Below are 24,533 nucleotides of genomic sequence, written 5' to 3'. Positions count from 1 at the left end.
TCTTGGTCCCTTTCACCCTAGTACCACTGTCCCACCATCCTTGTACCAGTGTCCCCGCCATCCTTGTACCAGTGTCCCCGCCATCCTTGTACCAGTGTCCCCGCCATCCTTGTACCAGTGTCCCACCATGCTTTTACCAGTGTCCCCGCCATCCGTTTACCAGTGTCCCCGCCATCCTTGTACCAGTGTTTCCCCCATGCTTTTACCAGTGTCCCCGCCATCCTTGTACCACTGCCCCCGCCATCCTTGTCCCTCTCACCACTGCCCCCACCATCCTTGTCCATGTCATCCCCACCATCCTTGTCTCTCTCACCACTGCCCCTGCCATCCTTGTCTCTGTCACCACTGCCCCTGCTATCCTTGTCCCTCTTACCACTGCCCCTGCCATCCTTGTCTCTCTTACCACTGCCCCTGCCATCCTTGTCCCTGTCGCCCCCTGCCATCCTTGTCCCTCTTACCACTGCTCCACCATCCTTGTCCCTGTCACCACTGCCCCCGCCATCCTTGTCCCTGTCACCACTGCCCCTGCCATCCTTGTCTCTCTTACCACTTCCCCCACCATCCTTGTCCCTCTTACCACTGCCCCCACCATCCTTGTCCCTCTTACCACTGCCCCCACCATCCTTGTCTCTCTTACCACTGCCCCCGCCATCCTTGTCTCTCTTACCACTGCTCCACCATCCTTGTCCCTGTCACCCCCACCATCCTTGTCCCTCTTACCACTGCTCCGCCATCCTTGTCCCTCTTACCACTGCCATCCTTGTCCCTCTTACCACTGCCATCCTTGTCCCTCTTACCACTGCTCCGCCATCCTTGTCCCTGTTACCACTGCCCCTGCCATCCTTGTCTCTCTAACCACTGCCCTTGCCATCCTTGTCCCTCTTACCACTGCCCCGCTATCCTTGTCCCTCTTACCACTGCCCCCGCCATCCTTGTCCCTGTTGCCCCCCGCCATCCTTGTCCCTCATACCACTGCTTTGCCATCCTTGTCTCTCTTACCACTGCCCCTGCCATCCTTGTCCGTCACCACTGCCCCTGCCATCCTTGTCCCTCTTACCACTGCCCCCGCCATCCTTGTCCCTCTTACCAGTGCCCCTGCCATCCTTGTCTCTCTTACCACTGCCCCTGCCATCCTTGTCCCTGTCACTACTGCCCCTGCCATCCTTGTCCCTGTCACCACTGCCCCTGCCATCCTTGTCCCTCTTACCACTGCCCCTGCCATCCTTGTCCCTGTCACCACTGCCCCTGCCATCCTTGTCCCTCTTACCACTGCCCCTGCCATCCTTGTCTCTCTAACCACTGCCCCTGCCATCCTTGTCCCTCTTACCACTGCTCCACCATCCTTGTCCCTGTCACCACTGCCCCCGCCATCCTTGTCCCTGTCACCACTGCCCCTGCCATCCTTGTCTCTCTTACCACTCCCCCAACATCCTTGTCCCTCTTACCACTGCCCCCACCATCCTTGTCCCTCTTACCACTGCCCCCACCATCCTTGTCTCTCTTACCACTGCCCCCGCCATCCTTGTCTCTCTTACCACTGCTCCACCATCCTTGTCCCTGTCACCCCCACCATCCTTGTCCCTCTTACCACTGCTCCGCCATCCTTGTCCCTCTTACCACTGCCCCTGCCATCCTTGTCCCTCTTACCACTGCCATCCTTGTCCCTCTTACCACTGCCATCCTTGTCCCTCTTACCACTGCCATCCTTGTCCCTCTTACCACTGCTCCGCCATCCTTGTCCCTGTTACCACTGCCCCTGCCATCCTTGTCTCTCTAACCACTGCCCTTGCCATCCTTGTCCCTCTTACCACTGCCCCGCTATCCTTGTCCCTCTTACCACTGCCCCCGCCATCCTTGTCCCTGTTGCCCCCCGCCATCCTTGTCCCTCATACCACTGCTTTGCCATCCTTCTCTCTCTTACCACTGCCCCTGCCATCCTTGTCCGTCACCACTGCCCCTGCCATCCTTGTCCCTCTTACCACTGCCCCCGCCATCCTTGTCCCTCTTACCAGTGCCCCTGCCATCCTTGTCTCTCTTACCACTGCCCCTGCCATCCTTGTCCCTGTCACTACTGCCCCTGCCATCCTTGTCCCTGTCACCACTGCCCCTGCCATCCTTGTCCCTCTTACCACTGCCCCTGCCATCCTTGTCCCTGTCACCACTGCCCCTGCCATCCTTGTCCCTCTTACCACTGCCCCTGCCATCCTTGTCTCTCTAACCACTGTCCTTGCCATCCTTGTCCCTCTTACCACTGCCCCGCTATCCTTGTCCCTCTTACCACTGCCCCCGCCATCCTTGTCCCTGTTGCCCCCCGCCATCCTTGTCCCTCATACCACTGCTTTGCCATCCTTCTCTCTCTTACCACTGCCCCTGCCATCCTTGTCCGTCACCACTGCCCCTGCCATCCTTGTCCCTCTTACCACTGCCCCCGCCATCCTTAACCCTCTTACCACTGCCCCTGCCATCCTTGTCCCTCTTACCACTACCCCCGCCATCCTTGTCCCTGTTGCCCCCCGCCATCCTTGTCCCTCATACCACTGCTTTGCCATCCTTGTCTCTCTTACCACTGCCCCTGCCATCCTTGTCTCTGTCACCACTGCCCCTGCCATCCTCTTCTCTCTTACCACTGCCCCTGCCATCCTTGTCCCTGTCGCCCCCTGCCATCCTTGTCCCTCTTACCACTGCTCCACCATCCTTGTCCCTGTCACCACTGCCCCTGCCATCCTTGTCTCTCTTACCACTTCCCCCACCATCCTTGTCCCTCTTACCACTGCCCCCACCATCCTTGTCCCTCTTACCACTGCCCCCACCATCCTTGTCTCTCTTACCACTGCTCCGCCATCCTTGTCCCTGTCACCCCCACCATCCTTGTCCCTCTTACCACTGCTCCACCATCCTTGTCCCTCTTACCACTGCCATCCTTGTCCCTGTTACCACTGCCCCTGCCATCCTTGTCTCTCTAACCACTGCCCTTGCCATCCTTGTCCCTGTTGCCCCCCGCCATCCTTGTCCCTCATACCACTGCTTTGCCATCCTTGTCTCTCTTACCACTGCCCCTGCCATCCTTGTCCGTCACCACTGCCCCTGCCATCCTTGTCCCTCTTACCACTGCCCCCGCCATCCTTGTCCCTCTTACCACTGCCCCTGCCATCCTTGTCCCTCTTACCACTGCCCCTGCCATCCTTGTCTCTCTTACCACTGCCCCTGCCATCCTTGTCCCTGTCACCACTGCCCCTGCCATCCTTGTCCCTGTCACCACTGCCCCCGCCATCCTTGTCTCTCTAACCACTGCCCTTGCCATCCTTGTCCCTCTTACCACTGCCCCGCTATCCTTGTCCCTCTTACCACTGCCCCCGCCATCCTTGTCCCTGTTGCCCCCCGCTATCCTTGTCCCTCATACCACTGCTTTGCCATCCTTGTCTCTCTTACCACTGCCCCTGCCATCCTTGTCCCTCATACCACTGCTTTGCCATCCTTGTCTCTGTTACCACTGCCCCCGCCATCCTTGTCTCTCTTACCACTGCCCCTGCCATCCTTGTCCGTCACCACTGCCCCTGCCATCCTTGTCCCTCTTACCACTGCCCCCGCCATCCTTAACCCTCTTACCACTGCCCCTGCCATCCTTGTCCCTCTTACCACTGCCCCCGCCATCCTTAACCCTCTTACCACTGCCCTTGCCATCCTTGTCCCTCTTACCACTGCCCCGCTATCCTTGTCCCTCTTACCACTACCCCCGCCATCCTTGTCCCTGTTGCCCCCCGCCATCCTTGTCCCTCATACCACTGCTTTGCCATCCTTGTCTCTCTTACCACTGCCCCTGCCATCCTTGTCCGTCACCACTGCCCCTGCCATCCTTGTCCCTCTTACCACTACCCCCGCCATCCTTGTCTCTCTTACCACTGCCCCCGCCATCCTTGTCCCTGTCACCACTGCCCCTGCCATCCTTGTCCCTGTCACCACTGCCCCTGCCATCCTTGTCCCTGTCACCACTGCCCCCGCCATCCTTGTCCCTGTCACCACTGCCCCCGCCATCCTTGTCCCTCTTACCACTGCCCCCGCCATCCTTGTCCCTCTTACCACTGCCCCGCCATCCTTGTCTCTCTTACCACTGCCCCTGCTATCCTTGTCCCTGTCACCACTGCCCCTGCTATCCTTGTCCCTCTTACCACTGCCCCGCCATCCTTGTCTCTCTTACCAATGTCCCCGCCATCCTTGTCCCTCTTACCACTGCCCCCGCCATCCTTGTCCCTCTTACCACTGCCCCGCCATCCTTGTCTCTCTTACCACTGTCCCCGCCATCCTTGTCCCTCTTACCACTGCCCCTGCCATCCTTGTCCCTCTTACCAATGCCCCTGCTATCCTTGTCCCTCTTACCACTGCCCCTGCCATCCTTGTCCCTCTTACCACTGCCCCGCCATCCTTGTCTCTCTTACCACTGTCCCCGCCATCCTTGTCCCTCTTACCACTGCCCCTGCCATCCTTGTCCCTCTTACCAATGCCCCTGCTATCCTTGTCCCTGTCACCACTGCCCCTGCCATCCTTGTCCCTCTTACCACTGCCCTCGCCATCCTTGTCCCTGTCGCCCCCCACCATCCTTGTCCCTGTCACCCCCGCCATCCTTGTCCCTGTCACCCCCACCATCCTTCTCCCTGTCGCCCCCCACCATCCTTGTCCCTGTCACCCCCGCCATCCTTGTCCCTGTCACCCCCACCATCCTTCTCCCTGTCGCCCCCCACCATCCTTGTCCCTGTTGCCCCCCACCATCCTTGTCCCTGTCACCCCCACCATCCTTGTCCCTGTCACCCCCACCATCCTTCTCCCTGTCACCCCCACCATCCTTGTCCCTGTCACCCCCACCATCCTTCTCCCTGTCACCATTGTCTGTCGCCATCTATCGTTCTCCTCTCTTTATTCTCCTGTTGACCTCTTCCGTGTTGCAGCATTTGTGTCTCCGGACATTGATGATCTTGTAGGTGAATAATAAACCTCCATCTGCAACCCAGATCCTCTCACCTTCCTCTCTGGAGAAGTAAATGCTGTTCACAGCCATCTCCAGGGACGTGGCACCATCTGAGGCCTCTGCTCCCTTGTCCTGGGAGCCATTGACCTTTCCCTACGAGAGAACAAAGAAAAGTCAGATCAAACAGCGAAGTCTGATGTGGTGGCAGTAAATGGATCTGGTCAGCTGGTGAGATCAGCCATGACTGGACACGGGGGTGAACGTTACATGTGACAGTGGGCGAACCACATGGATACATGATTGTTATATGATCATAACGGGTCATAATGAGGACAACTTCCTCTAGTGGGGACATCATAGCTGGAGGCGGGGGAGGTCCACGAGCTATGTCACCATGGGTCATCTGATCATTACCACGAGGAAACCTGAATGAAATGTTTATGAATGTTTAGAGTTAATCCTCAGACAATGTCAGGCTCCAGAACAATTGGGGCACTCTGATTCTGATACTTGGGGTGATGAATCCTGAATACATTTTCGGCTGGGCCTACACAGTGTTTTGCACCATGTGACCCAAATGTGGCCACAACCCAACAATCTCATGAAGACTATCTCTGATAGGTCACAACCTTGGCCACTCATTAGTCAGTTCCCTTACCCACCCATAACCCCCACACACCCACACAGTGCTACCACTGCAGTGAGACAGAAATTTTTGTTGTATGACCCCTGTTATGGCCTAAATCTCTAATTAGACGAAACCAATAACAATTTTTCTAAACGCTATATCGCTCCGTCTAAACGCTGAACGATATAAAAAACACATTGGTACTTTGAAATCGTTAATCGTTTGATTGGGCGAATTACCGCTCCGTGCAAACAGACCCTTACACTGAGCCATTAGTGAACGAATGTGGAATAAGGGCGGGTTAAGACTATGGAATTCACGCAGATAAAATCCGGAGGATTCCGTTGCCTGTACGCGCTCACGGCCGCGCTCCTTTCAGCCGACTCCATAGACACCATTCTATGGGCCGGACGATTCCACTATCCACTGAAAGAATTGACGTGTCAATTCTTTCGTCAGAATCCGCCCATGCTGCATAGAATGGTGGCATGGGCGGAGAGGCGCGCAGCCGTGAGTGCGTACAGGATTTTATCCGTGCGAATTCCGTAGTCTGAATCCGCCCTTACAGAGAACAATTAACGATAATTTTGTTTGATGGTTGTCTGCATTTACACAATTATCGTTTAGATTTGAACGATATAACAATAACTCGCACAATAATCTCCCTGTGTATTAGGGCCCTAAGTGTTTTGTCTGAGATCTTGTGACTTGGCAGACAGATGTGTCCCCTCCTGGGAGTTATGCCCCTGCCCTCCTCTGTATTCACATCCCACCAGAGAAGAGTCTGGCAGGGAAGAAGCAACGGGAGAAGAAGGTGGTGTAGAGAGAAGCAAGGGTGTTACATGGAAGGCCACATAGGACAATGTTGCAGGAGTCCACGAGGGAGATAATGGGGGCATGCACCAGCACTTTAGTTGAATCAAAGTTAAAGGGGAACTACATTGAATAAATAAAGTTTTCAGATCAACTGGTGTCGTTATACAGATTTGTAATTTACTTCTATTAAAAAATTTCCAGTCTTCCAGTACTTATCAGCTGCTGTATGTCCTACAGGAACTGGTATATTCTCTCCAGTCTGACACAGTGCTCTCTGCTGCCACCTCTGTCCATGTCAGGAACTGTCCAGAGCAGGAGAGCTTTTCTTTTGGGATTTGCTGCTGCTCTGGACAGTTCCTGACATGGACAGAGGTGGCAGCAGAGAGCACTATGTCAGACTGGAGAGAATACACCACTTCCTGCAGGAGATACAGCAGCTGATAAGTACTGGAAGAATAAAGATTTTTTTTTAATATAAAATAATTGACAGATCGATATAACTTATAACGTGTATCTCCTAATATATGGGAGTGTGTATTATAATCTACAATGCACTTTAGTGATATATCGATGATGTGTATAATGATTTATCCCATGAGGCAGGGTTCATACTTGCATTAGTTGCCTCTTCATATTGTGCTGTATTGCCCAGGCTGGACACCTGACGGACCCCGTTACAGTATGTCCAGCATGTAATGTATTTGCTGGTGCTGTTATTTCTATTGTTTTGCCTAAGAATGGAAAATGCACTGCAGGTGTGCACCAAACCTCAACCTCCGATATAGAAATAGGAATTACCCCCAACAGTGTACACAGCTCTCACCATGATACAATGATAGCATATACAGATGACCCTGGATACAGGGTAATAGACGCATGTCTCAGCCTGACAAACCATGCGGCGTGTGAGATCAGCCACGTGCATGCTGTACAGGAATGGAACCTTACTTCCTTTTTTTGGTTAACACCTTAAGTTTAGATTTATGAACCAGAATACATCTGTCAAGTAAAGGGCGTCTCGGATAACAAACCCCAGGCATGTTTTCACCCTTTCTATGCCAGTAGCCTAAAAGGGGTAGTTCACACACAAAAAAATTATTTTATACCAACTGGTCACAGAAAGTGCCTGAGATTTTTAATTCACTTCTGTTAAAAAAATCTCCAGTGTTCCAGTACTTATCAGCTGTTGTATGTCCTGCAGGAAGTGGTGTATTCTTTCCAGTCTGACACAGTGCTCTCTGCTGCCACCTCTTTCCATGTCAGGAACTGTCCAGAGCAGCAGCAAATCGCCATAGAAAACTTCTCCTGCTCTGGACAGAGGTGGCAGCAGAGAGCACTGTGTCAGACTGGAGAGAATACATCACTTCCTGCAGGACATACAGCAGCTGGAGGACTAGAGAATTTACATAGAAGTAATTTATAAAACCCTTTAAAGTGGATGGGTGATGAGAATCGCAAGCCTTTCACCAAACTGCTGCTGGCTTCCTCGGGGTCCATCTGATTACTGAACCTTATATTCTCAGTTAGTTCCTATGCCAGTATTTGCCGGGCTTTTAGGTGTGTAACATAATAGTGAACCACAGCACTTAAACATGTAAACTATTAGTAGATCAAGAGGAAATAAGTTCTTGATCCGGCGCTACAAACAGGGCCGATTCTGGGGTCTGTGCCGCCTGAACCAAACCTCAGGCCGCCGCCCCCCCTCACTGGCACTCGAACCACCTCCCCCCCCGCGTGCGCGGGCCCGCAGCAAGCCCACCACCAACCAACACCTCCGTGGAACACCCAGGGGCCGCGGCCGCCGGAGCTCTTCAAGGCGAATCTGCCCCTTTAACAGCAGGGGGCTCCGCTACCACTAGCTGATCTAACCAGTCCACTGAGCTTCCGGGACAGGTCACCTGATGCACGCCGGCCCCGTAAGCTCACAGCTCCAGCCCTGCGCGCCGCACCTCTCTATTCTCCTGCTCGGTGGCATACATGTAACAGCTGACCGCACAGGACCGCGGGAGAGGTGCGGCGCGCGGGGCTAGAGCTGTGAGCTTACGGGGCCGGCGTGCATCAGGTGACCTGTCCCGGAAGCTCAGTGGACTGGTTAGAAGAGCTAGTGGTAGCGGAGCCCCCTGCTTTTAAAGGGGCAGATCCGCCTTGAAGAGCTCCAGTGGCCGCGGACCCTGGGTGTTCCAGGGAGGTGGGGGTGGTAGTATATGTTCTGGAGGGGCCCGGCAGGCGGCCCTACAACTGATAATGTGGGCGGCCCAGCGGGCATTTGCCCGGTCCGCCAGATTATCAGCCGGGCATGCCGCCCCCTGCAGGCCTGCAAAATCTGCCGCCTGAGGCGGAATACTCATTCCGCCTCATGGCAGAAGTGGGCCTGGCTACAAAACGTCTAGAGAATCAATATAAAACATAACTTTTAATTTCTTACTAAAATCATAAAACCAACGCGTTTCGTGCTGTGGAGCTTAAAGGGGTATTCCCCCCAAGAGCTAAAATAATAAAATGCTTCCAAACCTAGCTGGTCTTGCTCACCAAGTCCCCCTGAGTATTTTGAGACATCTCCCGTCTTTCTAGCTGCTTCTGTTCCATAGATACAAGTTGTTGTTTTTTTTTTTTTTAAAGTCAATCTATATCCAACATGAGGTGAGGTCGTGACATAGCAGAGTTGAGGCAGTGACATAGCAGAATTGAGGTATTGATATAGCAGAGATTAGGTAGTGACATAGCAGAGTCGAGGTAGTGACATAGCAGAGTTGAGGTAGTGACATAGCAGAGTTGAGGTAGTGGCATAGCAGAGGAGGGTGGTGCTGGGGTGAACCTCGCAGGGGGGGCCGCAGGGTGAGTTCTGGGGGTTGGTGTTGTGGGGGGTGGGGGGTGCCGCAGGGGACGTTGAGCTGCGAGGGGAGCGCAGGGGGGGGCAGTTGATCTACAGGGGGAGGGGCATGGGTGAGAGTCGGGGGGGGCAACATCAGGGGGCACAGTGTGGTGGCCACAAGTGAGCTCAGGGGCAGGGGGGACACACAGGTGAAGTGGGGGAGGGAGACACTGATCAGCAGCAGCTGTCAGTGCCCTCCTTCCCTTCAATGGGCGCTAACCCAGCCCATTGAAGAGACGAACGACACGTGATCCTGACACGGAGGGTGGGGGCCAGGAGCAGGGAGAGTGTCGGGTTGGACTGAGATTTGATGATTCTATGCGTTTGGTGGGGGTGAATGCACCTAGATAACAGCAAAAGTGTACAGAATCCATAATAAATTGAAATTGGAAAGATGGAAAGCTATGGGTAGGCAACGTATTAATGCAAAAAAAACTTTGAGGGGGGAATACCCCTTTAATCATGGTCACCACATGCATCGGAGACAGGCTGAGATTCCTGGGATCCATCGTATCAGAAGATCCCCTGAGGAAGCCTGCTGCAGCAGGTCAACTATTGTTAACACTGAAGTTTATGAACTTTTATCTTCACTCATTGTACTTTCTGTAAACGTTTATGTATCTCTTTATCTATTCATCTGGATATTTATTTATTTATTTTTTTGGGGGGGGGGGGGGCGGGATGGGTGTATGTTACCTAAACATTGATGAATTCAAGGTTATTTTTTTTTTTTATTAACGATTTTTCTATTTTTGCTTAACAAGAAAATAGAGGCACAATTTTCCTAATATATACAAATCTTTCCTGGACGCATTTTTCTCCTTGGTTGAAAATGTTTGGAGCCAAATAGTTTTTTTTTTAGTGGCAACATAAAAACAATATATAATTAATGGAATTAAAAATGTTTGCTAAGTGTAGTGTTCATAGGTCTCTTCTCCTACTGAAGGAACAGAGATTTTATGGCCAGGATCAGAGCCTTTGGGTCACATGGCCAGAATCTCAGCCTTTGGGTTACATGTTCAGGATCAGAGCCTTTGGGTCACATGGCCAGAATCTCAGCCTTTGGGTTACATGTTCAGGATCAGAGCCTTTGGGTCACATGGCCAGGATCGGAACCTTTGGGTCACATGGCCAGGATCGGAGACTTTGGGTTACATGGCCAGGATGGCAGCCTTTGGGTTACATGGCGGGATCGCAGCCTTTGGGTCACATGGCAGGGTTGGAGCCTTTGGGTTACATGGCCAGGATCGGTACCTTTGGGTCACATTGCCAGAATCTCAGCCTTGGGGTTATATGGCCAGGATCAGAGCCTTTGGGTCAAATGGCACCAGGATCGGAGCCTTTTGGTTACATGGTGGGATTGCAGTCTTTGGGTCACATGGCAGGGTCGGAGCCTTTGGGTTACATGTTCAGGATCAGAGCCTTTGGATCACATGGCCAGGATCAGAGCATTTGGATTACATGGCCAGGATCGCAGCCTTTAGGTCACATGGCCAGGGTCGGAGCCTTTAGGTTAGTTGGTGGGATCGCAGCCTTTGGGTCACATGGCCAGAATCGGAGCCTTTAGGTTAGATGGCGGGATCGCAGCCTTTGGGTCACATGGCAGGGTCGGAGCCTTTAGGTTAGATGGCGGGATCGCAGCCTTTGGGTCACATGGCAGGGTCGGAGCCTTTGGGTTACATGGCGGGATCGCAGCCTTTGGGTCACATGGCAGGGTCGGAGCCTTTGGGTTACATGGCGGGATCGCAGCCTTTGGGTCACATGGCAGGTTCGGAGCCTTTGGGTTACATGGCGGGATTGCAGCCTTTGGGTCACATGGCCAGGATCGGAGCCTTTGGGTTACATATCGGGATCGCAGCCTTTGGGTCACATGGCAGGGTCGGAGCCTTTAGGTTAGATGGCGGGATCGCAGCCTTTGGGTCACATGGCAGGGTCGGAGCCTTTAGGTTAGATGGCGGGATCACAGCCTTTGGGTCACATGGCAGGGTTGGAGACTTTAGGTTAGATGGCGGGATCGCAGCCTTTGGGTCACATGGTCAGGATCGGAGCCTTTGGGTTACATGGCGGGATCGCAGCCTTTGGGTCACATGGCAGGGTCGGAGCCTTTAGGTTAGATGGCGGGATCGCAGCCTTTGGGTCACATGGCAGGGTCGGAGCCTTTAGGTTAGATGGCGGGATCGCAGCCTTTGGGTCACATGGCAGGGTCGGAGCCTTTAGGTTAGATGGCGGGATCGCAGCCTTTGGGTCACATGGCAGGGTCGGAGCCTTTAGGTTAGTTGGTGGGATCGCAGCCTTTGGGTCACATGGCAGGGTCGGAGCCTTTAGGTTAGATGGCGGGATCGCAGCCTTTGGTTCACATGGCAGGGTCGGAGCCTTTAGGTTAGATGGCGGGATCGCAGCCTTTGGTTCACATGGCAGGGTCGGAGCCTTTAGGTTAGATGGCGGGATCGCAGCCTTTGGGTCACATGGCAGGGTCGGAGCCTTTAGGTTAGATGGCGGGATCGCAGCCTTTGGTTCACATGGCAGGGTCGGAGCCTTTAGGTTAGATGGCGGGATCGCAGCCTTTGGTTCACATGGCAGGGTCGGAGCCTTTAGGTTAGATGGCGGGATCGCAGCCTTTGGGTCACATGGCAGGGTCGGAGCCTTTAGGTTAGTTGGTGGGATCGCAGCCTTTGGGTCACATGGCGGGGTCGGAGCCCCTAAGGTTAGATGGCGGGATTGCAGCCTTTGGGTCACATGGCCAGGATCCGAGCCTTTGGGCTACATGGCGGGATCGCAGCATTTGGGTTGAGGCATAAATTGAATTCAAGATCCTGGGCAATTTCAGATTTGGGAACCACTTGGATTGATTTGATTCAGTGGCCTTCAGTAGGGGGTTACATGTGGCATTAGGGGGAACCTTATTTTTTGTCCCTGACTCTTCTTAAGCAATCTATACAGCTATTTTAGGCTATGTTCACACTACGTATTTTTCAGTCAGTATTGTGGTCCTCATATTGCAACCAAAACCAGGAGTGGATTAAAAACACAGAAAGGCTCTGTTCACACAATGGCGAAATTGAGTGGACGGCCGCCATATAACAGTAAATAATTATTTCAATATAACAGCCGTTGTTTTAAAATAACAGCAAATATTTGCCATTATATGGCGGCCATCCACTCAATTACATCATTGTGTGATCAGATCCTTTCTGTGTTTTCAATCCACTCCTGGTTTTGGTTGCAATATGAGGACCACAATACTGACTGAAATATACGTAGTGTGAACCCAGCCTTATATTGTATATACACAGTGTTGTATTGCCCTCCTGTTGTCTACTTTATGATTATGTAGTGCTAAGGGAAAAGGTCAGAAGTAAGTAAAGTGGTAGATTGTGGTCATACATTGGGAGAGGTGAGTTAGCGAGGTTACATACAGATGAGCGGAAAGTGAAATGTGTGACCTATAGTGTGAGCGGCTGTGGTGGACCACAGCGTAAGGCCGAAGAGGAAGTATGGAGTATAGAGGAGGCTGAATGGTGTTAATAGGGATGGTAAAGTCAGACCTGATGATGATGGGGGTGAAGAATCACCTACATAGACATCATCTATAGAGAAGTCAAAGCAGAGACATCATCTATAGAGAAGACATAACAGAGACATCTCCCTATAGAGAAGACAAAGCAGAGACATCATCCTATAGAGAAGACAAAGCAGAGACATCATCCTATAGAGAAGACAAAGCAGAGACATCGTCCTATAGAGAAGACAAAGCAGAGACATCATCTATAGAGAAGACATAACAGAGACATCATCCTATAGAGAAGACATAACAGAGACATCATCCTATAGAGAAGACAAAGCAGAGACATCATCCTATAGAGAAGACATAACAGAGACATCATCCTATAGAGAAGACATAACAGAGACATCATCCTATAGAGAAGACATAACAGAGACATCATCTATAGAGAAGACATAACAGAGACATCTCCCTATAGAGAAGACATAACAGAGATATCGTCCTATAGAGAAGACAAAGCAGAGACATCATCCTATAGAGAAGACAAAGCAGAGACATCATCTATAGAGAAGACATAACAGAGACATCACCTCTATAGAGAAGACATAACAGAGATATCGTTCTATAGAGGAGACATATCAGAGACATTACCTCTATGGAGAAGACATAACAGAGACATCTCCCTATAGAGAAGACATATCAGAGACATTACCTCTATGGAGAAGACATAACAGAGACATCTCCCTATAGAGAAGACATAACAGAGACATCACCTCTATAGAGAAGACATAACAGAGATATCGTCCTATAGAGGAGACATATCAGAGACATTACCTCTATGGAAATATAGACAAAAAAAGGCACAAGGCAGAGCGCCTCATAGCGTAACACCATAAATAAATAAAAATGGCCATAGGCCTATAGGTAAGTATACAGGTATTTGCTCACCTGATGTAGTTGTGATAAGCCACAACTACTATATAACGTATCAAAGAGACTGGAAGAAGATGGTCGCTGCTGAGGACTCTCACCCGCAGACTCAAAGTGTGCGTTAGCATAGACGGAATCCAAATGGCAAAAAAAGAGATATTGTCCTCGCGCAGACCATAAGTAGATTTCTGGTTTATTGGTACATAAAAATCCCCAGGTAACGCGTTTCGAGAGCCCTCTGCTCTCTTTATCAAACCTCCAGGATGATTCAAACAAAACATAGAACATGGTATATAAATACCCCCACATGTATACACATAGGCCCGCCCACATACTCCAATAACGGAAGTCCGGCTATGATCGGTAACAAAATCATACCTTTGACCTACTCAATAGATCAGAGTCCATAGGTCTGCAGGTGTAAATATGAATATACAATGCAAGACTTCATATGATCCTCATTACCTTACTTAGTTGTCACGTATTCTCCCGCGGCGTCCTCCCGAGTTGCCGCTTGGAAAACAGGACCTTTGCGCGTGCGCACTCAGATCCTGTTCCCAGGCAACCGGAGACGCCACAGGTCCTAAACGTACCAGTCCCGAGAGAGGAGGGGAGAAAAAGAGATTAACCCCTCCTACCTCTCGAGGCAGATGGAGATGTACCAGCTTACAATGTGAATGTGTGCAAGCGGAGCAAGATGATGGAAGAGTCAATATGCAGGTACATAAATATATAAATAAATAAATAAATAAATATGTATGTAAAAAATGGAAATAAATATATAGAAAAAGAGAGAGAGGTGACTACCCTTACAAACTCTCGATATAAAATATGCAAAAATGAAAATACAAAAATAAGTGTGTGCATATACACATATAAGTATATAAAAGGACCACACGTATGTTCCTAGACACTAATACACCAACATATAGGTCTGTTCTAAAACGGATCACTTCCATATATAGATATAAATACATAATTAAATATATAAATATCCAAACATAAAAATGAAATATAAATAAATCAAAAATAAACTGGAAAAGAAATATAGGTAGTGCATACCCACACTGACATATATTAGTGCATTGCCCTGATTTTATAGGTTACTCTCAATGGCTTCATTTAGACCCCAGGGGATGAGTGTAGAGATCTTGTATATCCAATACATCTCTCTACGTCTCAAAGTGGCAAAACGGTTGCTTTGTCCAGGGGGGATATGTTCTATCGGCACTATAGAAAAACCCTTGAAGGACCCATCTTGGCATGTTATAGCGTGTCTTGACACACTGTGTTTGTCAAATCTATTTATGACATTGGACCTATGTTTGTTTAGACGGGTACGTAGGCTCATTTGTGTTCTACCTACGTATTGTAGCCCGCAGGGGCACTCCAATAAATAGATGACGTATGTGGTGGCACAATTCATAAAAGAATTTATTTTAAAATTGTCGCTACTAGTGTTGCTTTGAAAATCCTGTTGATTGTGTTTGATAGTAGAGCAGCACTTGCATCGCATCGAATTGCATCTATAACTACCCACTGGTTTCGTGCCTATCTCGGATTTTGTAAATGAGTTTATAGTTCTCAATTTGCTTGGGGCTACATGATTTTTGAGGGCATTACATACAGAAGAGCCCGTACCCTCAAAAATCATGTAGCCCCAAGCAAATTGAGAACTATAAACTCATTTACAAAATCCGAGATAGGCACGAAACCAGTGGGTAGTTATAGATGCAATTCGATGCGATGCAAGTGCTGCTCTACTATCAAACACAATCAACAGGATTTTCAAAGCAACACTAGTAGCGACAATTTTAAAATAAATTCTTTTATGAATTGTGCCACCACATACGTCATCTATTTATTGGAGTGCCCCTGCGGGCTACAATACGTAGGTAGAACACAAATGAGCCTACGTACCCGTCTAAACAAACATAGGTCCAATGTCATAAATAGATTTGACAAACACAGTGTGTCAAGACACGCTATAACATGCCAAGATGGGTCCTTCAAGGGTTTTTCTATAGTGCCGATAGAACATATCCCCCCTGGACAAAGCAACCGTTTTGCCACTTTGAGACGTAGAGAGATGTATTGGATATACAAGATCTCTACACTCATCCCCTGGGGTCTAAATGAAGCCATTGAGAGTAACCTATAAAATCAGGGCAATGCACTAATATATGTCAGTGTGGGTATGCACTACCTATATTTCTTTTCCAGTTTATTTTTGATTTATTTATATTTCATTTTTATGTTTGGATATTTATATATTTAATTATGTATTTATATCTATATATGGAAGTGATCCGTTTTAGAACAGACCTATATGTTGGTGTATTAGTGTCTAGGAACATACGTGTGGTCCTTTTATATACTTATATGTGTATATGCACACACTTATTTTTGTATTTTCATTTTTGCATATTTTATATCGAGAGTTTGTAAGGGTAGTCACCTCTCTCTCTTTTTCTATATATTTATTTCCATTTTTTACATACATATTTATTTATTTATTTATTTATATATTTATTTACCTGCATATTGACTCTTCCATCATCTTGCTCCGCTTGCACACATTCACATTGTAAGCTGGTACATCTCCATCTGCCTCGAGAGGTAGGAGGGGTTAATCTCTTTTTCTCCCCTCCTCTCTCGGGACTGGTACGTTTAGGACCTGTGGCGTCTCCGGTTGCCTGGGAACAGGATCTGAGTGCGCACGCGCAAAGGTCCTGTTTTCCAAGCGGCAACTCGGGAGGACGCCGCGGGAGAATACGTGACAACTAAGTAAGGTAATGAGGATCATATGAAGTCTTGCATTGTATATTCATATTTACACCTGCAGACCTATGGACTCTGATCTATTGAGTAGGTCAAAGGTATGATTTTGTTACCGATCATAGCCGGACTTCCGTTATTGGAGTATGTGGGCGGGCCTATGTGTATACATGTGGGGGTATTTATATACCATGTTCTATGTTTTGTTTGAATCATCCTGGAGGTTTGATAAAGAGAGCAGAGGGCTCTCGAAACGCGTTACCTGGGGATTTTTATGTACCAATAAACCAGAAATCTACTTATGGTCTGCGCGAGGACAATATCTCTTTTTTTGCCATTTGGATTCCGTCATTACCTCTATGGAGAAGACATAACAGAGACATCTCCCTATAGATGAGACATACTTGCATCTGTACCCAGAATCTTATACTATCATACCCTCCACAGTCTCTGGACGTCTCCATGCTGGTGTACTCACCGGGAAGGCGACCTCAGTCAGTCTTTGCACCCATTCCTCACACTGCGGACGCTCAGCAGACATCAGCATGGTCTTGTCACTTGTCTCTATGATGAAAGCCATCATGTTTTCTTTATGGCCAGTCTCTGTGGGGGCAGGGGCCACGTGAATACACTCTGCCAGTCGTATCACTTTCCGGTCAGTAGCACGACGGGCGTATATCTTCTCTCCAGCCAAGGTGCCATCTTTCCAGTCATAGATCTCTATTCGAGCCACACCAAACTGTGAGTCTGGATACAGTACCACGTAGCATCTCTTCCACTTCTGTCACAAGACACGAATGAGAGTTAGTAAGAGCAGAAATTCATAAAGAATCATCCAGAACATTTGATTGGGGCCTATGAGGGTACCGTGCCTATGGCTCCATCACTGATCAGGCCTGTGGATGGGACATAGCGAACTTATTACACATCGATTTATCGCTCATGTCATATGATTATGTATATATTATGTACTGAAGACTAGACAGGCCCATTTTACAAAGACATATCTAATGAGAAATAGAAGTCTAGTCCTCATCTATCGGATCTGCCCCCTTAAACCTTGTGTGATCGGCACATAATACACAAAACTCTGCCCCTAGTCTAGTCATAGTATGAGACCTTTTCAGATACATCGCAAGACAATTTATAGGGAGTGACCACAAAGAGTTTATCCAGAACAACAACTGTATAGATGGGGATAATGAATCGACAGCACCCTATACACCCAGTGCACTGTGGGAGCTCAGAACAGAGATAGCTCTGGAGTATAGGATGTAGGGGTCTTCTCTTTAAATGCTTTGGTACTGTGACAGCTCTGGAGTTTTAGGATGTAGGGGCCTTCCCTTTGGATGCTTTGGTACTGTGATAGCTCTGGAGTGTAGGATATAGGGGCCTTCTCTTTGAATGCGTTGGTACTGTGATGCTCTGGAGTGTAGTGTAGGGGTCTTCTCTTTGTATGCTTTGGTACTGTGATAGCTCTGGAGTATAGGATGTAGGGGCCTTCTCTTTGGATGCTTTGGTACTATGATAGCTCTGGAGTATAGGATGTAGGGGCCTTCTCTTTGGATGCTTTGGTACTATGATAGCTCTGGATTATAATATGTAGGGGCCTTCTCTTTGGATGCTTTGGTACTGTGATAGCTCTGGGGTGTAGGATGTAGGGGCCTTCTCTTTGGATGCTTTGGTACTGTGATAGCTCTGGAGTACAGGATGTAGGGGCCTTCTCTTTGAATGCGTTGGTACTGTGATAGCTCTGGAGTATAGGATGTAGGGGCCTTCTATTTGAATGGGTTGGTACTGTGATAGCTCTGGAGTATAGAATGTAGGGGCCTTCCCTTTGGATGCTTTGGTACTGTGATAAAACAAAGGGCGACAGCGCTCCATAGCGAGGATCAGAAGGACATGATGTGAAGGGGTATGGGGTGCACGGCAACCCTCACCTGGTGTGGTTGTGCAAATGTGGAGGCACAACACTCTTAAACATATGGATCACGGACCGCAGCCACTCCCCATATCCAAAGGAACAAACGACAGAAACACCTCCAACACCAAAATACACGGATCATGGGGCGCAGGTCCAACTTGGGATCGAGGCAGAGTGAAGAGTAAAATAGTTTTATTACAGAGACTCAACGCGTTTCGGAACCGCACCGGTTCCTTTTCTCAAGAGTCATCCTGAAACGCGTTGAGTCTCTGTAATAAAACTATTTTACTCTTCACTCTGCCTCAATCCCAAGTTGGACCTGCGCCCCATGATCCGTGTATTTTGGTGTTGGAGGTGTTTCTGTCGTTGGTACTGTGATAGCTCTAGAGGAAGCTGTGACATTTATTATATGTTCTGGTTAATGTATCAGCCCAGGCTTCGAGGACACAACCGGAAGGGGAAGTAAATATTTCAGTCCAGGGAAAGTTGGACTTTGGAGAAGTTGTAGTAAAATGATGAGAGTCCAAGGTTAGAAGTGAGAAAACAAACTGATGATAACCAGAGGTACGCTGTATACAGGAACCACTACTGTATGTACTGGCCCTTTAATGCTGCTCTACAATAAACATTTCATGACTCTTACTGCTGTGACTGTAGGGAACCAGATTATCAAGCATATGAGGGGCCCGCTACAAGCAGCTTCTGACATCCCCCATTCTTAACATAACCTGTTCATACATAATGGACAGCTACAATGTGTATGGTGGCCCCATGACTCTCACAGGGAAATTTCAACTGGCCGATTCTTTTGTTCTCAGGCATATAAGCTCCAGCAGAGGAGTCTGGCAGTAGCATACCTCCATCTCCAGAATACATGAATGCTGGGCCAAAGAGATGTCCTTCAGCTCAACAAGCATTCCTCCGACAGCTATCCTATGTGTATGGATGGATTGGAAGATATGGCTTCAACTGAACAAGCATTCCTCCGACAGCTATCCTATGTGTATGGAGGGATTGGAAGAGGTGGCGTCAACTGAACAAGCATTCCTCCGACAGCTATCCTATGTGTATGGAGGGATTGGAAGAGGTGGCGTCAACTGAACAAGCATTCCTCCGACAGCTATCCTATGTGTATGGAGGGATTGGAAGAGATGGCGTCAACTGAACAAGCATTCCTCCGACAGCTATCCTATGTGTATGGAGGGATTGGAAGAGGTGGCGTCAACTGAACAAGCATTCCTCCGACAGCTATCCTATGTGTATGGAGGGATTGGAAGAGGTGGCGTCAACTGAACAAGCATTCCTCCGACAGCTATCCTATGTGTATGGAGGGATTGGAAGAGGTGGCGTCAACTGAACAAGCATTCCTCCGACAGCTATCCTATGTGTATGGAGGGATTGGAAGAGGTGGTGTCAACTGAACAAGCATTCCTCCGACAGCTATCCTATGTGTATGGAGGGATTGGAAGAGGTGGCGTCAACTGAACAAGCATTCCTCCGACAGCTATCCTATGTGTATGGAGGGATTGGAAGAGATGGCGTCAACTGAACAAGCATTCGGCTGGCAGTTATCCTATGTGTATGGAGAGATTGGAAGAGATGGCCGTTAACTCATCAAGCATTCGGCCGGCAGCTGTCCTATGTGTATGGAGAGATTGGAAGAGATGGCCGTTAACTCATCAAGCATTCGGCCGGCAGCTGTCCTATGTGTATGGAGAGATTGGAAGAGATGGCCGTTAACTCATCAAGCATTCGGCCGGCAGTTATCCTATGTGTATAGATGGATTGGAAGAGATGGCTTCAACTGAACAAGCATTCGGCCGGCAGTTATCCTATGTGTATGGAGAGATTGGAAGAGATGGCCGTTAACTCATCAAGCATTCGGCCGGCAGTTATCCTATGTGTATGGAGGGATTGAAAAGATGGACATTAAGTGACAAAGCTTTCATCTGAAAGCAAACCTATATGTATGTTCAGCTCAAGAAGTTTGAATGTCCACATTGGTACAATCAGTCATAAAGTCATCGAGCCCTCAAAGGATCTGCATGCTGGCTACACCACAATAATTAATCTCAATCACAGGCAGGTACAATGTAAAAGGTTGTCCACTATCAGGTCCCTCCAGGACAGCATTGTGAGTCCGTTGTGATCACTAATGTTTCTTGTGGTTGTTAGTGAGTCTGGGTGGGGGTGGGGGGGAACGACAGGTGGCCTTATACAGTGGAAAATGGCTGAGGTCACTTCCTGCTGGTTCAGCAAGAAGAGCAGATGTCTTGGGCTATGGTCACACTCGTTTTAGCCTGTAAATCAGCTGTTTATAGGTGAAAATAGATTAAAAGAGAGACTTTTATTATTAAAAGGGCCTTTGCGCATACATTCAGTACTTTCACGGCTGTAAAATCACATCTATTTTTTTTAGAACAAAAACCTAATTTTTGTTTTCATTGTTCACTGTTATATGGAAATAGAATCTTGTGTAGACAGTGCTCTGCTGGTATCTAGTCTTATTCTTCATGCAGAAATTTCCTATAGGAGAACTAGAACCTTGACTGTATGATATATATAGAGCTCCTACATCTCACATCACATGTCCTCATCCATGATTCACAAATAAAGAAGCTGAACTTTTCACTGAACCTGTTAAGCTACCAGATTTCATACTAGTGACTAAATTGCCAAAGAGTTCACTCATCCTTATTCACCATGATCAGTACTGAGGGCAACAATGGTGACACGACCCGGGATCATTCACAACATCGTATACAAGTGACCTGGAAAATAAGAGAGAGCCATCACCTAATTAGTCCAAGACCATATAACCCATCAGGTCAGGCCCAAAGTCCTCCTGCACCGATGCTTCTGACCATTGGGTTTAAATGGAAATGGATTATCATAGAAGTAATGCAGAAAGAGAAAAACAATGGAGGGTAGCCATATAGGAACACAATAGGGGTTAGATGGGACAAAAAGTAGAGAAACATTAAGGAATATGATGTAGAATGATATTGTGTAGAAGAAGGAACACAACCAAAAACGTAAGGCTTGGTCAGATGTAATATAGGAGTTTGTATTATTGCCAATATACAACCCATGATACAAAAATGATGGAATCAATGCATTCCCCTGAGGAAGTCATCAGCTCTTTACTGTATAGTAAGTACACACAACAGCCATTAAACATTACTTTGTGTTATATCTGTGAACATTCAGGTGCATACTGGCCCTTTAAGAAACTGGGAAACCAGACCATGTGCAAAACCCAGAGTGGGCAGTGAGGCACAACCAGAAAACATTGGAGGGCACCAGGACATCAGTACCGGCAAGGGAGAAAGCCATCCGTAGTCATATACTCGCTCTTTATAGAGAACATTTACAGATCAGGAGGGGAGCATGGATGATTCTCTTGGGTACTCAGGACCTCTCCTCAGAATAAAGATGTTTCTAATCGATCAGGTTATCCCTGATTTCTTGACCTCAAACTGATTCATCAGCCATCGGCAAACTTGGTTAAGACTGAGAGATTTGAGGAAAGGGACATGGGAATATTTATTTATCTGGTATGTGATGCCTGTAACATAGTGGACTGATCAGTGTTATCACAGTAAAAGGACCTGCAAAACGAGGAGCAAGCAAAATGGGGCAAGTTTGGACAAAAGCCAGAATTTGCCTCCAAGCAAAAAGTCACAATTCAGTATAAGTATGTGAGAGGAGATCAAAAGCCTTTTTTGGAATCTTGAAAGAGTGGCCTCAAGAAAGTACCTGCTGGGATATTCATGAGCAGAGTTGGGACTGCAGGCAATGGAGAAGAAGGAACAGATGAACAGTAAGAACAGGTGCAATGGAGGAGAAGGAAATACTAATCGCCCCTTTGGATAAACTTTATTAGAACTTTGTTAAAAATCAGAAGGGCGGGATAGAATTTTCAATGAGCTGTTTACGTGTTCACTCAAAAAGACAACCCAATACCGATCAGCAGACAGCCCTTTACCGATCAGTGGAGAAGATATCCCTTTACCGATCAGTGGAGAAGACAAGCCCTTACCCATCATCGGAAAAGACAATCCTTTAACAATTAGCAAAGAAGACAACCCTTTACCAACCAGCAGAGGAGACAACCCTTTACCAATTGGCAGAGAAGACAACCCTTTAGTGATCAGCAGTGAAGAGAACCCTTTGCCGATTAGAAGAGAAGTCAACACTTTACCTATGAGTGGAGAAGACAATCCCTTACCCATCATCAGAAAAGACAATGCTTTAACAATTAGCAAAGAAGACAACCCTTTACCAACCAGCGGAGGAGACAACCCTTTACCAATTGGCAGAGAAGACAGCCCTTTACTGATCAGCAGTGGAGACAACTCTTTATCAATCAGCAGTAAAGACAACCTTTAACTGATCAGCAGTGAAGACAAGCCCTTTACCAATCAGTAATGAAGACAACCCTTTACTGATCAGAACAGAAGTCAACACTTTACCTATGAGGGGAGAAGACAATCCCTTACCCATCATCAGTAAAGACAATCCTTTAACGATTAGGAAATAAGACAACCCTTTACCGATTGGCGGAGAAGACATCCCTTTACTGATTGAAAGAGAAGACAACCCTTTAGCAACCAGCGGAGGAGACAACCCTTTACCAACCAGAAGAAAAGACAACCCTTTACCAATCGTCAGAGAAGACAACCCTTTTCCAATCTTTAGAGAAGACAACGCTTTTCTAATCTTTAGAGAAGACAACGCTTTTCTAATCAGCAGAGGTCCAATCCCGATACTGGTGTGCACATTATTGCCTTTTCTTCCATTGTAACTTGGTTATCAGTGGAGTTGTGACGATCCATCTGTTCTGGAGCCTAATACACAGTAGGTATCACTGATCTGTTGTGTTAGGCTGCATTCACACGTTCAGTGATTTTCCTGGTCCGTGATTGTGGTCCGGCAGCTACCTCCGTGATCCGTGCAAAACAGTCCGTTTTGTATCCGTGTCCGTTTTTTTCACGGATCTGTCTTACAGCATTTTAAATTACATTGATTACATCACATCCGTGTTTTTCATGGATGAACACGGATGTCACATCCATGTACATTCGTGAAAAACACGGATCTCATTGACTTCTATGGGGAATCCTTTCCGTGCATCCGTTCCGAGTAATGATATGTCCTATTTTTTAACGGAACGGATCACGGATCCGTGTAATCACGGAACATCTGAATAGCCCCATAGAAAGCAATGGGCTGTAAAATTGTCCGTGCGCACGGATCCATGAGCATGGACAACTTCCCGGAACGAGTGAATGCAGCCTTAGACATACGTCTGGTGGCCCCCTGGGTCATTATGATGGTGAGCTGCTCCACTGCAGCGCATTTTTCTGCCCTTGCACACCTTCATAGCCAACATTCACCTCTCACATCAGTGTCACATGTGGCTCCATAGTTTTCACGTCACATATTCACGCACCTTACATACCCACCAAGCCAGCTCATGACATGTGACTTCTCTCATAAGTTACACACTGAAGATGTTGAAAGTAGGAAGTGGTAATAATAATGTGACTTGACATGTATAGCAAAACACCACAAAAGCGGGGGTGTAATGGTAAATCTACCATTATACTCTCCAAGCAAAAAGGAGAGTGATGGGAAATATGAATGACTTTCCTCACCATCATGGTCTCAAAGTCTAGCAGCCGCTTGATCCATGGTCCCAGTAATCCATCCAAAGCCATGCTTGATAATTCACACAAGACAGAAGAACACTAGGGAGGCCCGCATGGACTCCGGCCTTGTACCAGTGGTGCCCTAGAAAGGTGTCCCGGTACAAAAGACACACTTAGAAACATAAGCCAAACAAAGGGGGAGCCCTGTAATAAGGACAACCCTCAGGGACCAAAACCTGGAAGAAAGTGCTGAATGCAAATACCCCCACGCACATCGCTGAGCTAAACGCAACTTCCTCAAGACTCATATAGCTTTGGCACTTCTGTATTTGCTTTTATGTGCTTTTCGTTTCATAGTGTTATATAGTTGCACTCTTGTGCTTCTTTTCCCGTAGTATGATGTCTATGTAGTTGTGTTATGTTGTTTTTAGTTGGTAGGTCTTACACAATTTTTCTTCACTCTAATATA

The 24,533-nt window shown here is 48.0% G+C and overlaps 1 protein-coding gene across 2 annotated transcripts in view; it reads right to left on the bottom strand.

Annotated features, from left to right (window-relative positions):
* Positions 1-24,533, bottom strand: part of DOK1 (docking protein 1) — a 42,086-nt gene that overhangs the window by 10,944 nt on the left and 6,609 nt on the right. The window contains exons 1-3 of one of the 2 annotated variants that reach the window (XM_069977048.1): positions 19,268-19,713; positions 16,965-17,267; positions 5,014-5,113 (exon numbers count right to left, since the gene is read on the bottom strand). In XM_069977048.1, coding sequence (XP_069833149.1) covers positions 5,014-5,113; positions 16,965-17,267; positions 19,268-19,327 — 463 coding nt within the window. In that variant the 5' untranslated portion in view covers positions 19,328-19,713. Of the gene's footprint in view, positions 1-5,013; positions 5,114-16,964; positions 17,268-19,267; positions 19,714-24,533 lie in introns of those variants that run through there. The other variant, XM_069977047.1, reaches the window with a different exon arrangement.

Source organism: Dendropsophus ebraccatus, chromosome 7, assembly GCF_027789765.1.
Source record: "Dendropsophus ebraccatus isolate aDenEbr1 chromosome 7, aDenEbr1.pat, whole genome shotgun sequence".
Lineage (NCBI taxonomy): Eukaryota > Metazoa > Chordata > Amphibia > Anura > Hylidae > Dendropsophus > Dendropsophus ebraccatus.
The sequence above is the reverse complement of the archived record's forward strand: the minus strand, read 5'-3'. Positions and strand labels throughout refer to the sequence as shown.